General features: G+C 42.1%; 1 protein-coding gene across 1 annotated transcript in view; it reads left to right on the top strand.

Moving 5' to 3' along the window:
- The window catches only part of LOC141103128 (platelet glycoprotein IX-like), a 35,335-nt gene extending 27,203 nt beyond the window's left edge, over positions 1-8,132 (top strand). The window contains exon 2 of the mRNA XM_073592389.1: positions 6,133-8,132. Coding sequence (XP_073448490.1) covers positions 6,134-6,772 — 639 coding nt within the window. The 5' untranslated portion in view covers position 6,133 and the 3' untranslated portion in view covers positions 6,773-8,132. The remainder of the gene's footprint in view (positions 1-6,132) is intronic.
- The last annotated feature ends 8,171 nt before the right edge of the window (positions 8,133-16,303 follow it).

The following is a 16,303-nucleotide window of genomic DNA, read 5'->3' as shown; positions in this document are numbered from 1 at the left end:
CAGTAATCAGCATGGATTCATGAAGAATCGTTCTTGCCAAACCAATCTATTAACCTTCTATGAGGAGGTGAGTTGCCATCTAGATAAAGGAAGGCCCGTAGACGTGGTGTATCTAGATTTTGCAAAAGCATTTGACACAGTTCCCCATAAACGTTTACTGGGGGGAGAACCTCTGGGGGAATCTAGGATGGAAAAGGACCTGGCGGTCCTATTAGATGATAGGCTCAGCAATGGCATGCAATGCCAAGCTGCTGCTAACAAAGCAAACAGAATATTGGCATGCATTAAAAAAGGGATTAATTCCAGAGATAAAACGATAATTCTCCCACTCTGCAAGACTCTGGTCCGGCCGCACCTAGATTATGCTGTCCAGTTCTGGGCACCAGTCCTCAGGAAGGATGTACTGGAAATGGAGCGAGTACAAAGAAGGGCAATAAAGCTAATAAAGGGTCTGGAGGATATTAGTTATGAGGAAAGGTTGTGAGCACTGAACTTATTCTCTCTGGAGAAGAGACGCTTGAGAGTGGATATGATTTCAATATACAAATACCATACTGGTGACCCCACAATAGGGATAAAACTTTTTCGCAGAAGTGAGTTTAACAAGACTCGTGACCAGGGCCGATCCTACCCAGGGTGCGAAGGGTGCTTTGCACCCAGGCGCCTGCAGTGGTGGGGGCGCCGAAGAGCCAGAGTTCTCCCCTCCCTCCTTCTCTCCTTGTGAGTGTCCATCCAGAACTCCAGTGTGAGCGTAAGGCAGCCGTACAGCCTGGCAGTGCTCGGGGGAGGGGCGCTCCTCTTCCTGACACGGGAATGAATTCCTCACACTGGGATCCTGCACTGTCTCTACCAACTCCAGTTGGAATGCCTCCCCCTCCCATCTCTATCTTGGGCTGCACGGAGAGAGAACTGAGGTGAGTCAGTGTGCTGTGTGTGGGAATGGCATCCCCAGCACACCTTTAGATGTGCTCTGGGCTGCCCCTGCTAGGAGATGTTTTTTGGCATGATAGATTACATAGGATACACAGGCCCTGTCCCTTCCTGCACCTAAGTAGTCCATCTACAGATGTGATGTATAATGAGATGTACTAAGAGCCCTTTCACACTGACAGTGCAGGGGCATCGGCGGTAATGCGCTGCTACTTTTAGTGGCGCTTTACCGTCACTTTAGAGGTACATTTAACCCCCACTAAAGGGTTCAAAGGCGCAACTGCGGAGGCACTTTGCAGGCACTGCCCATTGATTTCAATGAGCAAGGGCGCTTTAGGAGCGGTGTATACACCGCTCCTAAGGCGCCTCAAAGAAGCTACTTGCAGGAATTTTTTGGATGTCATGCCAGTGCTCTGCTCCAGTGTGACAGCATTCGGGCTCTCACACTGGGATTGCAGATAAGGCTTTTTCCAGGCGCTATTTTTAATACTAAAGCACCTGAAAAACGCCTCCAGTGTGAAAGGGGTCTAATGGACCATCTCCTGTACTATGTCTGCAGTAAGGATGATCTCCGGCGTGTTCGCAAGCTGCACGTGCCGAGCCCGCCAGGAACTCGACACTGCACAGCGCTAATCACAAGTAGTGAGACATTTCCTAATGTGCGGCTGCAGAGATTGGGAAATGTCTCATTGCTTGTGATTAGCGCAGCACATTGCCAACTTCCTGGCAGGCTCGGCACGTGCAGCTTGCGGACACGCCGGAGATCATCCTTAGTCTGCAGTCTCGGATCATCTCCTGTAGTATGTCTGCAGTCTCTGACTATCTCCTGTACTATGTCTGCAGTCTCTGATCATCTCCTGCATTATGTCTGCAGTCTCTAACTGTCTCCTATATCATGTCTGCAGTCTCTGACCATCTCCTGTACTATGTCTGCAGTCTCTGATCATCTCCTGTATTATGTCTGCAGTCTCTAACCGTCTCCTATATCATGTCTGCAGTCTCTGACCATCTCCTGTAGTATGTCTGCAGTCTCTAACCGTCTCCTATATTATGTCTGCAGTCTCGGACCATCTCCTATATCATGTCTGCAGTCTCTGACTATCTCCTGTACTATGTCTGCAGTCTCTGATCATCTCCTGCATTATGTCTGCAGTCTCTAACTGTCTCCTATATCATGTCTGCAGTCTCTGACCATCTCCTGTACTATGTCTGCAGTCTCTGATCATCTCCTGTATTATGTCTGCAGTCTCTGACCATCTCTTGTACTATGTCTGCAGTCTCTAATCATCTCCTGTATTATGTCTGCAGTCTCTAACCATCTCCTATATCATGTCTGCAGTCTCTGACCATCTCCTGTACTATGTCTGTAGTCTCGGACCATCTCCTGTATTATGTCTGCAGTCTCTGACCATCTCCTGTACCATGTCTGCAGTCTCTAACCGTCTCCTATATAATGTCTGCAGTCTCTGACCATCTCCTGTACTATGTCTGCAGTCTCTGACCATCTCCTGTACTATGTCTGCAGTCTCTGATCATCTCCTGTACTATGTCTGCAGTCTCTGACCATCTCCTGTACCATGTCTGCAGTCTCTGACCATCTCCTGTACTATGTCTGCAGTCTCTGATCATCTCCTGTATTATGTCTGCAGTCTCTGATCATCTCCTGTACTATGTCTGCTGTCTCTGACCATCTCCTGTACCATGTCTGCAGTCTCTGACCATCTCCTGTACCATGTCTGCAGTCTCTGACCATCTCCTGTACTATGTCTGCAGTCTCTGACCATCTCCTGTACCATGTCTGCAGTCTCTGACCATCTCCTGTACCATGTCTGCAGTCTCTGACCATCTCCTGTACCATGTCTGCAGTCTCTGACCATCTCCTGTACCATGTCTGCAGTCTCTGACCATCTCCTATACCATGTCTGCAGTCTCTGACCATCTCCTGTACCATGTCTGCAGTCTCTGACCATCTCCTGTACTATGTCTGTAGTCTCGGACCATCTCCTGTATTATGTCTGCAGTCTCTGACCATCTCCTGTACCATGTCTGCAGTCTCTAACCGTCTCCTATATAATGTCTGCAGTCTCTGACCATCTCCTGTACTATGTCTGCAGTCTCTGACCATCTCCTGTACTATGTCTGCAGTCTCTGATCATCTCCTGTACTATGTCTGCAGTCTCTGACCATCTCCTGTACCATGTCTGCAGTCTCTGACCATCTCCTGTATTATGTCTGCAGTCTCTGATCATCTCCTGTACTATGTCTGCCGTCTCTGACCATCTCCTGTACCATGTCTGCAGTCTCTGACCATCTCCTGTACCATGTCTGCAGTCTCTGACCATCTCCTGTACTATGTCTGCAGTCTCTGACCATCTCCTGTACCATGTCTGCAGTCTCTGACCATCTCCTGTACCATGTCTGCAGTCTCTGACCATCTCCTGTACCATGTCTGCAGTCTCTGACCATCTCCTGTACCATGTCTGCAGTCTCTGACCATCTCCTATACCATGTCTGCAGTCTCTGACCATCTCCTGTACCATGTCTGCAGTCTCTGACCATCTCCTGTACTATGTCTGCAGTCTCTGACCATCTCCTGTACTATGTCTGCGGTCTCTGACCATCTCCTGTGCTATGTCTGCAGTTCTCTTCCTGTATTTTGTTTATTGTACCTGTGAGGATCCCAGGGTAATGAAGACTTTGTGGTGAAGCATCTCTGTGGTTGAGTCGTTGCCATAGAAATATTTGTAAAGGGGAGGAGTTACTAAAATGACCACGCCTATGTGGGGGCGCCAGAAATATTTCTGCACCCAGGCGCCTGTGACCCTAGGATCGGCCCTGCTCGTGGCCACTCATAAAAATTAGAAGAAAAGAGGTTTAACCTTAAACTACGTAGAGGGTTCTTTACTGCAAGAGCGGCAAGGATGTGGAATTCCCTTCCACAGGCGGTGGTCTCAGCAGAGGGCATCGATAGTTTCAAGAAACTATTAGATAAGCACCTGAACGACTGCAACATACAGGGATATACAATGTAATACTGACATAATCACACACATAGGTTGGACTTGATGGACTTGTGTCTTTTTTCAACCTCACCTACTATGTAACCTACTATGTAACTATGTAACCTCATCACTGGATTTGATTGACAGCAGCAGGAGCCATCTAGTGAAGAGGGAGGGAGATAGTAGGTAAGGTAAGAATTTTGGGGGCAGGGGTAAGCTGAAAACAGAAGGTTTTACTACACTTTTGTTGAGAAAAAAACATTCCCCTTTGGGTGATCTATGTACATTACAAAGATTTTAACAAACTTTGATGCAGATTCCTACCTTTTGTTATTCTGAAGAAATCCCTGTGTTTCTCTGTGCCCATGTTCTGAGTGAGTCTAATGGGAAAATTGCAGGGTCTGCATCTCTTTAGACGTGATTTCCTGTTGTGAGTATCTTACCAATAATGACTTTTTTGTTGCAGGGGATGCCAAAAATCTGACTTGTATCTTTGTATAGACCAGTGGTTCTCAACTCCTGTCCTCAGGGCCCACTAACAAGCCAGGTTTTATGTATTACCTTGGGGAGATGCAGACTAGAATACTGCAATCACTGAACAGCAAATGATATCACCTGTGATGTATTTCAGTTATCCCGCAAACCTGGCCTGTTAGTGGGTCCTGAGGATAGGAGTTGAGAACCACTGGTATAGACTAATGAGAAAATCAGTGAGCCAATCAAACAAGCAGGAAATTATGTTTCTGGGGAGCGTTCTGTACACCATCTGTGTACAGAACACCTCCATTTAGTCATATTCCAGAGTGAGGCTTTAAAGTACTTTTAACCGTCTACTTGTGCCATATCAGGGCCCTTGGTGCCTATTTATGGTGATAATAGCTATTAATGTTTCAGCTGAATAAGAGTAATTATGTAACCGCACTAAACTCACATTCTTGCTATGGACATCTAAGTAGTAAGGTAAGCTAACTGGCTGGAGGTGCTGGATACAATGTTGTCCTCAATGATCGCAGCTAGAGATAAAATGCTTCAGTTCAATTACTTACATAGAATTTATTATACCCCTAAACGACTGCACAAGATGGGAAGGAGGGAGACCCCGAAGTGTCCTCGATGCAAAGCAGAGGTGGGAAACTTCTTCCATATGGTATGGCAATGCCCTCGGGTGATGTCATACTGGAAGACAATCCTTACATATATGGAAGAGAAACTTGGGATCCCAAACATATATTCTCTGGCCAGGTGTCTTCTTGGAGACCTGGAGGAGGAAGAATTGTCCACATCACAGAAGACCCTTTTGCAAATTGTATTTTGTTATGCCAAGAAAGCTCTGGCCCTTAAATGGAAAAACTCGGACCCCCCCTCCTTTCAAGACTGGTTAAAATTGGTTAATAACGCTCTACCAATGTATAAACTTACATATCAAGCCAGAGGTAGCAATAAAAAGTTTGATAAAGTCTTGGGAAAATGGATTGAAAATATATCGGGAGATATTGTGGTATAAAAGTTATATTGTTATTAGTAGTGAAAATATATTGACTATGACAAATGAGAAGTGAGAGAAAGAGCAAATGTCATATTTGGAACATAGATGGGACACATAAAAACGGGGAAAAAGAAAGAAACAGAACAGTTAACAGCATGTGTGATAAACAATTTTATTGCTTACATTCTATGATAAAAATTGAATGCTTGCTTATTAACAGTTATATGGGTTAAATATATGGTAACAGTGTGTAATGTATTTCAATGATATTGTATGAAAAAGTGAAATGTGATATGGAAGTGTAAAATCTTGTGAATTTCAATAAAAATTTACCCTTTAAAAAAAAAAAAAGGTAAGCTAACTGATTTAATGTTATGCTGCATATAAAGAAATGATTCCACTTAAAAGTTAAACTGCTAAACATAGTAATAACTAAATTAATGGTTTATAGTCTTTTTTCCGTAAACCCTTTACATAATTTTATGAATAGTACAAAAAGGTTAAATTGCTAACATAAAATTGTTGTTGACACATTCCATTTGGTTTAAGGCAGACACAATGATGGTGATGAAGTGTATAAAGTACAACATATCAAGGAAAAATTTAGAGTAACATCATAATTTGAGTAATTTACTGTACTTAAATGGAATTAAAGTCCTGTTCTTGCAATATGTATAAAATATTCTAAAAATAATTGTGAATTTCTTATTTCAGGATGCTGGTTTATTCAAAATTAATACTGCTGGGGCTCTGGTTCCTGACAACTACACATGGAGGTGACTGCCCGGTAAAATGTAAATGTAGCAGTCTGGGCAAAGGTGCACTAAAAGTGGACTGCAGCTTTGGAAACTTGGATAGTTTTCCATCCTTCCCAGAAGAAACAGAAGAATTACTATTGCAGGAAAACAAACTCACAACAATCCCCGCTGGGGCCTTTGACAACTTAATAAACTTGAAAAAGTTAAATTTAACCTCCAACCCACTGCATTGTGACTGCAATATCTGGTATTTAATTATGTGGCTTTCTGATGGAGACATGGAAGTAGACAACGGAATTAAATGCGTCTCCCCCTCATCACTGCATGGGAAGCCACTGAGCCAGTTAACAGGAAACCAAATCGGTTTTTGCTCGAGGCATACAAGATTCTGCTCAGACTTTCTATTTAATGATGCTTTTCTTTATATTTTTTTATTCCTTGTGTTGTCTCTAATGATCCTATGCTTGAGAACTTTTAAAAAGATAAAATTCAAAATGAAAGTAAGCGACAATAACACTGATTTTAGGTGGTATCGATATTCTAGAGCTGATTTTCTTAGAAGGAGATCATATTCATATTGGAAAAATGATGAATAGAACGTATTTCAATTCCTATAAATTCTATTTGTGGCAATTTTAATGAGACAATGGTGGACAATTTCATCAGATCATCTTTCATTTACCTAGTGAAGGCTGGCGGAGCAGCATGCCCACTTAGAAAAACTTTGCCTGGCCAAGGATTTAAACTCTTCTGGGGTAATCCAAGAGTTTAGTATATCTAGGAACTATAACCCAACAGGATGTTCTGATTTTGCCCAGTGAACTGTTCTTGTTGGATCTGCTTGGATTTGACAAGGAGAAGAGACTGTTCAGCCCATGTTTAAGGGTTGCTGGAAAGTGTACTTGATTGTTAACAGCAAAAGCATAATTGAGAAAAAATATATATAAATGTAGATGACACAGATAGATGGAGCTTAATACCTTATAAAAATCACTTTTATATAAAACAATAAATAATAAAGGGAGCAATCACAATCTTCTTTCACATTTCAAAAAATGCATAGGAGAATGGATTTTTTTTTTCCAACCTGTACAAAATGAAAGTTATGTTCAGGAATGAGGGAGAATTCACTTGATTCCCCCAATTAAATTAAACGGCAAATCTCTCCTGCAGGCTATTGTATCCTGATCGTCGGCACCCTAGGCTGTCTGATTACCCAGACAGTAGCTGCATCTTATTGGATGCAGCTTCTGTCCAGCTAACAATTTTCTTCTCAGTTTTCAGGTCAAAGATTGTCAGGAGAGAATTTCCTGTCAGGGCCACCCATGACTCGAATGTTGGCCGGTTCATCAGGAACTGTAAAAATTAGCTCCAAATATGGACCAATTTTAGTGTTGCCCTATAAACATTAGATCAACGTTGGTTAAAATGGGAAACTGTCATCCACTGTCCAGAACTCTTTTAGTCATGCTAGTAAATAGATAATGAGTGTGACCACCAGCGCACAAAGTTGCTAAATAAAAAACAAAAAATGTTATAAAAAATTGTACATTGATATTTTTGGGTCTTATAAATGCAATTTTAAACTGTAAAGTTTACAAAAACATTAGTGACAAAAAATAAAATCCCTCTGGTTAATATTGGACAGAGAAATATGTCTTCCTGCAACTTGATTTATCTGTACTTCCAGATAATTACACTGGTTTCCTCTTGATGTAAATTAAAGTATAAATATTCCATATTCTCTCTGTTATTCAGAATTTTATAAACCTTCCCTGCTGGATCAAGGCTAATTTATTGTAGCTGAATTCCATCTGCCTAGCAAATATTGTGCCATCTCTCCACACTGTTCCTGTCCAAGTAGCGTGTACCATCTGTTTGGAGGTGGCATTTAAGTTATAAATTCCTTTTCCTCACTGTAAATTTCTGTGCAATTCAAATAAACAATTGCTGGCACTTTGTCAGTCTTTGCAAATCACAGTTTTTCCACTAATAATCATTTTTGATTAAAAGAATATGAGCAAATACTTACATGTGTGCCGTGTTTAAAGACAAATGGCACTTAATGGAATTATTCTGTAATTAAACATTTGAAATGCTTCCTAGAAATTCTACAGTCACAATCCCAGTTAATCTCAGATTGTTGGCGTTTCCTTTATAAATATATTGCCAGGTAGATGTTCCAGTGTTCATAGTGCTTTAGGAGAGGTCTGTCCAGTAGCTGTACCACCATCTGCTGCAGGTCCCCTTACCCCAAGTTTAATTGCAAGGTAAGACTTTGATCATTTGCTGTGGGTTTCATAACAGGGAGTTTTGGATTGTGGGTAAAACCCCACAGAAACACATATAACTCCATGTATACTATGTCTCAGGTAGGAAGGGAACTCGGGACCCAGAGTTGCAAGGATACATGTCTGATGCTCATACATGCAAAATCCAAAAACAAAGATCCATCATTCAGGTTCAGACCTTAGACCCTGTTATACTACCATGCATTGTGGTAACTTGCACTGCAATGCAATGCAGTGCATTGCAAGCAGGCTGCGTTACCACAGCCCTATCCTTTTTAAATGCTCTAAATTTTTTCACTGCAGTACCCTCAATGCACATTGTGCACTACAGGGTGCTAAAGTGGGTGTAACCAGGGGTAGGGTGTAGCGGCTTCACAGAGGGAATCACACGTACTGACTTTATAAACCAGGCAACGTTTATTACCAGAGAGACGGTAGTAGAAAGAGTATTTACAGCAGTAATGCACACAGTTTCACTCCAAGCATGGAGGCACAGATACACAGCACAGTCACTTCTGATGTAAGCAGTAATTGTATTCGTCAAACACTATAGGCACTTTCCATTGAATATCACAGTATAAACCCAAGCACACAATGCGTATCTGTAGAGGCTGATATTCACACACGTTACCCGGAAACAACGGTATTTCTTCAGCAGATGGATATAGGCATCTGATACGCTTGTCCTGCCCTCACAGTGAGAGCACCGGTTTTATTATCCAGCACGGGGAGTCTTTCATCCGACCAGGATTGCTAATACAGGACTCCGTATGAACCCTCAGCTATCCCTGACAGGCTGGAACACTCTCCCTATCTTCTCTTAACTCTCCCTCACAAGAGGGTCTCTGTCCCTGTCTATACACACACGTGAACTATCTCAACGTGGCTGGGCTTTCCTATATAAGGTATCCACCCAAAAATGGCCAACCAAATCTCCCGAGATTTTCTGTCCTATCAGGACACCAGGCTTCTCCAAAATGGTGCGGGAGACAATGATAGGGGCAGACAGCACTGAACAATTGTACACATAAACATACCAAATCGGCTGAAAAGTGAGTATATACACTTGCTAACCCACTACCTATTACAGCCAACTAGGCTGCCCTGCACTACACATGCCTACATGGGCTATAGCACTGGTGCATTGGTTGCCAATAAAGATTAATAGCAAAGCACTGCATCCAATGGTGCTTGATGAGCTACTGCAGATTGCGATAATGCCTGCTTTTTACCTTACAATATCTCAATGCACTGGTGTGAATGGGCTATTATGTTTCTTACCCTTCCAACCCCCAAAGAAAACTTTCTTCTGCAACTCACTTCCTAACCCATTGGACTGGTTAGTCTTAGTATTACACTAATGGGGTCAGATATCATAGCTATACAAGGCACAATGAACCTAGGGGTGGACTGGGCAAAAAAGGCAGTTTGTCCATTCTGCATCAGTATACTCAAAACCGATGATTAGAAGAGTAGTAAAAGCTGTCAACTTTTTCTGCTAGATGTTCAGTTCTTGGTGTACAGAGCCACTGTAAACACTATTATTCCAACTAAGTTTAATCCAACTGTGCAGTGACAGCAAACAGGACCCAGTCAGATATCAATGGCAATCACATTGACAGTTTGAAACCTTTTAATATATATGAATATGTGTTGCTGACAATCAGCAACATGAAGTGTTGGTGGTTTTTTGTCGAACAAGGAAGACCTGTTACCATAGGCCACGGCCAATGCTGGCTATGCAGTAGTCCAGCCTAGATTATTTACTATCAATACTTTTAGTTAAAGATTTACATTTTAATGCAAAACTGGAGAAAAACTCACCATGGAGTTCCAAGTACAAATAATACAATAAAGCACTGGTCAGACATGAGCAAAAAAACTTTCCAAAATGTAAAAGTGACTTGTTACACTGAAAACATAATTGCTATCCTCACTGAATGCCTTGACTAGACCTACCCAACATAGCCAGATCTCCAGACAAGTTTAGTAAAGAGGCAGAGGGTAGAAAGAGAGAGCGATAAGACTGCGATGAGACTTTTTGCTGTACCTGAGACACTGGGACTGAAGCCTTCTTCCAATCCCTAGCAATAGTTAGCTCGGCCTCTAAGAGGATGAAGAATGCCAGTCTCTGGGTAGCTTGAGCAGCATGGTTGATGGGTTCATTTAACAGTGCTACGTCCTGGGATTGCAGATTGGTGACTCCAGTCACCCATCTCAAGAGGGCAAATACCCTATTTCAAAAGACCCATAATCGAGGACATTCCCGCCAGACTTGCATATGACAACCCCAAAACCATATGTCGATGAGCTCAGACTAGATTATTTAATCATAAAACATTGTTAAGGTAATGAGTTCAGAGCTATATATTTATACTATAATGTCCTTTGAGCCTCCACTAACTATAAAACCAGTACTATCACTTTAAGATCAGTGCTTCTCTATTAAATCAGCTGCAAGCGTTACACATGTCTCATACAGCATGCAAGAGTAAACCAATCAAATATATATACGCTGTGCTAACAGAACTGTGAACCTAAATAATAACATATAAAGCTATAACTTAATAGCTATAAAATGATATTGGTGCAATACATAAAATTTAATAAAACATGCAATTTTGCAATGAATATAATAAAGTGACAATGTGCATTCACGTGATATTTATCTGTATGCTTTAAAACCAAAAGTCCATAGGATCATAAAAAGCAATTGATCCAAAATATAAAAAATATATGAATAAGTGAAAGTGTTTCAATGTGCTGTGCAAAGTTCAAAAGGAGGACAATCTATAAGTGCTCCAAAAAATCCATCACCAATCTTGTCTCCAAATATCACCCAAATCACCCTCTCCATTCTTCTCAAGACCTCCTACTCTCAAGCTCTCTCATCTCCTCCTCCCATGCTCGTCTCCAGGATTTCTCCAGAGCCTCTCCTATCCTCTGGAACTCGCTACCTCCACCTGTCCGGCTATCCCCTACTCTTGCTACCTTCTGGAGATCCCTGAAAACTCATCTCTTCAAGAAAGCCTATAACGTCTCTAACTAACCTTTTACCACCTCCATCAGCTCATTCCCCACAGTTACAACCTGTTGTACCACCTGCCCCACCCTATTAGATTGTAAGCTCTTCTGAGCAGGGCCTGTTTAATCCTCTTGTATCTTATTGTATTATAACTGTATTGTCTCCCTTTATATTGTAAAGCGCTGCGTAAACTGTTGGCGTTATATAAATCCCGTATAATAATAAATAATAATAGATTAGGGGTCTACAAACTTTTCAGTATAAGGGCCACATTGTATATTTAAAAAAAAAATGTAGGGGTTTTTTACAGGTTTTATTTGGATCTTTTTTGACTCAGCACATTATGATTAAGAACAAAAGAGAAAGAATTTAAGTAAAACAAAGCAAAGTCTTTCCTAACATCAAGGTCCACATCAGAGCTCCATTTACATCAGAGTCGACCTTAGGAGTTCCCCCTTACATCAGTGTCTCTATCAGAGTCCCTCCTTACATCAGGGTCCAAATCAGAATCCTCCCTTACACTAGTGTCCCCATCATCAGAGTTCCCCTTACATCAGGGTCCCCCCTAAATCTGGATCCCCATCAGAGTCCCCCCTTACATTAGGGTTCCCATCAGAGTCCCCCCTTACATTAGTGTCCCATCAGAGTTCCCCTTACATCAGGGTCTCCATCAGTGCCCCTCTTACATCTGGATTCACATCAGAGCCCCCCTTACATCAGTGTCCCCTTCAGCAGAGACCAATTGATCTGTATCCTCAGTCTGTGTACATCAGCTATGAGCCATATCAAATCTTGTAGCAAGCTGGATATGGCCTACGCCGAGTGTGGAGACCCCTTCTCTAAATATATAACAATTAGACTACCTCCTATCAGTATGCCATTCAAAATCCCTGTATCCAGCACTTACTGACAATATGGCAAGTGTGGCAGAAGCGCATTTGTGAGGTCGGGCATTGATGTGGATGAGAAGGCCTGGCTCACAGTCCCAGCTCTAATTTATCCCAAAGGTGTTCAATCGGGTTGAGGTCCAGACTCTGTGCAGGCCAGTCAAGTTCCCCCACCCCAAACTTGCTCATCCATGTCTTTATGGAGCTTGGTTTGTGCACTGGTCCAAATCATTTGGTGGAGGGGGGATTATAGTGTGGGGTTGTTTTTAAGGGGATGGGCTTTGCCCCTTAGTTCTAGTGAAGGGAACTCTTAAGGCGTCAGCATACCAAGACATTTTGGACAATTTCATGCTCTAAACTTTGTGGGAACAATTTGGGGTTGGCCTCTTCCTGTTCCAACATGACTGCGCCAACATGACTGAACCTTCGTTCAACCGCCCTTCCTCCATTCATAGATTTTTTTTCATTCATATAAGCTAGAGTACATAACATTTTGCAGGTAAAACAGCATTTCATCTGTGTAGTTAGCTGCTTGCCTGCTGTTCACTTTTAATCTTGGAAAACCAGTGTTAAATTGAGGGAAGGATATGGGCTCTTGCAGCATTATTATAAATTTTAAAAAGTTTTATTTTGTAAGTTTTTTGTCTTGGAGATGATATTTTCATGGGGAAGGTAAGGACCCCACATTATTTATACTGATTTGTGTGTGGAGTTCCCTCTTAAAATTCACACCAGACCTAAAGGGCCTGGTATGAATTATCGATAGTTTTCTAAACTATCCAAGCATAGCCGGGGATTCCCAGACAGCAAAAGAATGGCACCAGATGGTGTCACTGGTTGCTCTGAACCCTGCAGATGCCAGCACTCACCACATTCTTAAAGAGGAAGTATACCCTGATGGGTTTTGCTTCCTCTTTGTTTCCCTGCAAAGGTAAAGCAAATGCATAGTAGCCCATTATGTGTCACTTACCTGACACAGGAGCCTGCGATGTCACCGCTGTCCCCTCTTCCATGAAGCGTCCATCTTCCTTCCGGGTATCGCGGCTCCAGTGCTGTGATTGGCCGGAGCCGCGATGACGTCACTGCGCGGGAGCCGCCACTAACGGCACGATCGCCGTTAGAAATGGCACGCTCAGTGCGCCTGCGCGCCGTTGTCTACGGCGCATGCACCGTAGACATCGGTGCCTGTCTTTTGCAAATATCTCCTAAACCATGTAGGTTTAGGAGATATTTCTTGCACCTACAAGTAAGCCTAAATCTAGGCTTACCTGTAGGTAAAAGTGGTCTGTAAGGATTTACAACCACTTTAACAGCTTTGACAGTGGAAGGAGGAAGCTTTCAAAAGCAAACAAGAAAAGATTGTTTAGCCTGAACGTGTAGCTTATCCCTTACCTTACAGTAGCTGGAAAGCAGTTTAAAACCATCTCCTGATTTTTGTTTCACAAAAGGGCTGAAGTTATGAAATGATACTGAGTTTATCCTATGTGTGCATTTAAAGCGGGAGTCCGGAGACCAATCTTTTTTTTTAGGTCATTGAGACACTTTGCTAACCCCAAAATAATACTCACAGTTTGGGTGTAATATTTCCGCCTCTGTCTGTTTTCGTACTGAAGAATAACTTAAAAAATGTGATGCTGGCTGTTTCCATCTTGCTTGTGGGCATGTGAAGCCCACAAGCATTGATTTCCTGGATGCGGTGAATGCTGTTCATTCACAGCTTGTTCACACGCATGATCATTGTTTCCGCACTGAATCTTGGGAAGCCTGACACTAAGCTCCCAGGAGACAGTGCGGCGCCGGGGAAAGGCAATAAACACGCCTACTCCCATGGGAGGAAAGACAGGAAGTGCCACAATAAAGTATAATATAAAGGTAATTACAGCGATAAAAAAATTTTTGGTGCGGCATTTGAACATCTATGCAATTAACTGAAGGGGGTAAGATTAAGTTAAAAATTTGAGTTGAACCCCGCTTTAAATAGTGCCCAAGGAGAGTTCTTTAAGTGACCATGCATCTGTAAATAGTTATCATGGCACTTCTTTCAATATAACACTTCTAAAAAAATGTGATTGTACAAAGTGCAATGACTCTTGAAAATCCTCATCACAGGAACAATACAATGTAAAGAGGAGACAATATAAAATCGAGAGCTAGCCATAATGAGCTTTCATTTTCTATTTTTGAGCGCTACCTTTACGCACTCTTGGCTCCACACACCAGCTCTCTATAGAATTTGTGTATTACTTCCATTTCAGTACTTGACATGTAATAATAATGTGCTATCTGTTGGCCTATTATTGCTTTTTCAGATGTCACAGTCTCTTTGAGCAGTAAATTATAATAAACATTATAATATGATCACTGCTACACAATTTAGCGCAGCACAGTTACCCTTGGCGGTGTCACCAATTATTTTCCTGAACTTTGGAAAGGTTTTTGGGAGTTTGTAAATAGAGAATGAGATGAGATTTAATTTGGTCTTTTATGAAAGAAAAAATGTCTTCTCCCTAAACGTAGCAGTCAGTGGCTATAAATTTTTCATTCATCAAGAAAACTAGTCTAACTGTTCAAATATTAACCTTGCTGTGTTTACAGACATTGCTTTAGCATATTTTAACTTGAAGTGTGTGGGCTACATGTGACCTTCTACTACATAGGCAGCTTTCAAGGCCATAATAAAGAAAATGCATTTTTTATAGAATAATTACACTTACTTAGTGGGACCCTCTACCCTCCTCCTGCATTTTTAAATATCATGCACTGCCCTTCTATTTTTTTAAATACTAAAGGAAGAAGATTCTGACGGCCTAGTATAGCTCTGGTCAACTCAAGTATCAAATCATATACAGGGGAATAAAAAAAAATCCTACATGACAGTATGACAAAAGTGAACAGAACTACATTCTTGTATAATTCACGTACAATTCAGTGAGGTGCGATTTGAGCCCATTCTTTTTAAATGGTCTCAAATCGCACTGCATCACAGCAAAAGTAGTGCATGCACTACTTTTGAAAACACATTGCAACCTAGTAGCAAGGTACTTTTGTAGCATTTAATCTGGTGCAGGCAAACACTATTTGCAACCTGCGTTTGAGGTGTCATTAACTTAAAGCGGAGTTCCACCCAAAAAATGGAACGTCCACTTTTCCGAATCCTCCCCCCTCTGGTGTCACATTTGGCACCTTTCAGGGGGGAGGGGGGAGCAGATACCTGTCTAATACAGGTATTTTGCTCCAACTTCCGGGCATAGATATCCGAGCCACCCGCGGGTATCTATGCCACTTCCGGCGCTTTCTCCCTCCCCCCCACGCTGTCTTCTGGGAGACAGACAGGTCCCAGAAGACAGCAGGGACCAGTGGGATCGCGCAGCACAGTAGGGAAACAGGAAGTGAAGCTGCAAGGCTTCACTTCCTGATTCCCTTACCGAAGATGGCGGCGCTTTCACCCAAGAGCCGAGGGATGGTTCGGCTTCGGGTGCCGACATCGCGGGCGCCCTGGACAGGTAAGTGTCCTTATTTTAAAAGTTAGCAGCTGCAGTATTTGTTGCTGCTGACTGAAAAATAATGCAGAACTCCGCTTTAACATTGACACCCGGTACAGATTGCAACTGCAGTGCGTTTTGGTAGCGCAGACAGAACACAGGTTTCCCACAACGCACTCTAGTGTGAACCTAGCCTAACAGAACACTCAAACACTCTACTCCTTTGGTAACACAATTACCCAAATAATGCTTAAATTTGTTTGACCCTAAAAAGCAATTGTCACAACTATAAGATAATGCAAATTTAACATACTTCTGATAATATTCATTGGGACAAGCAGTGTTGAATTTAAATTAAAACAGGGCCGAAAATTAGTTGAAAATTCCTGTAAGGAGCTGCATTCTTATTACTAGAGGATACACATACCCATTTGCAAAAAAA

The sequence above is a fragment of the Aquarana catesbeiana genome, linkage group LG07, assembly GCF_042186555.1.
Source record: "Aquarana catesbeiana isolate 2022-GZ linkage group LG07, ASM4218655v1, whole genome shotgun sequence".
Lineage (NCBI taxonomy): Eukaryota > Metazoa > Chordata > Amphibia > Anura > Ranidae > Aquarana > Aquarana catesbeiana.
Note: the sequence above shows the minus strand (reverse complement) of the source record. Positions and strands in the feature narration are given on the sequence as shown.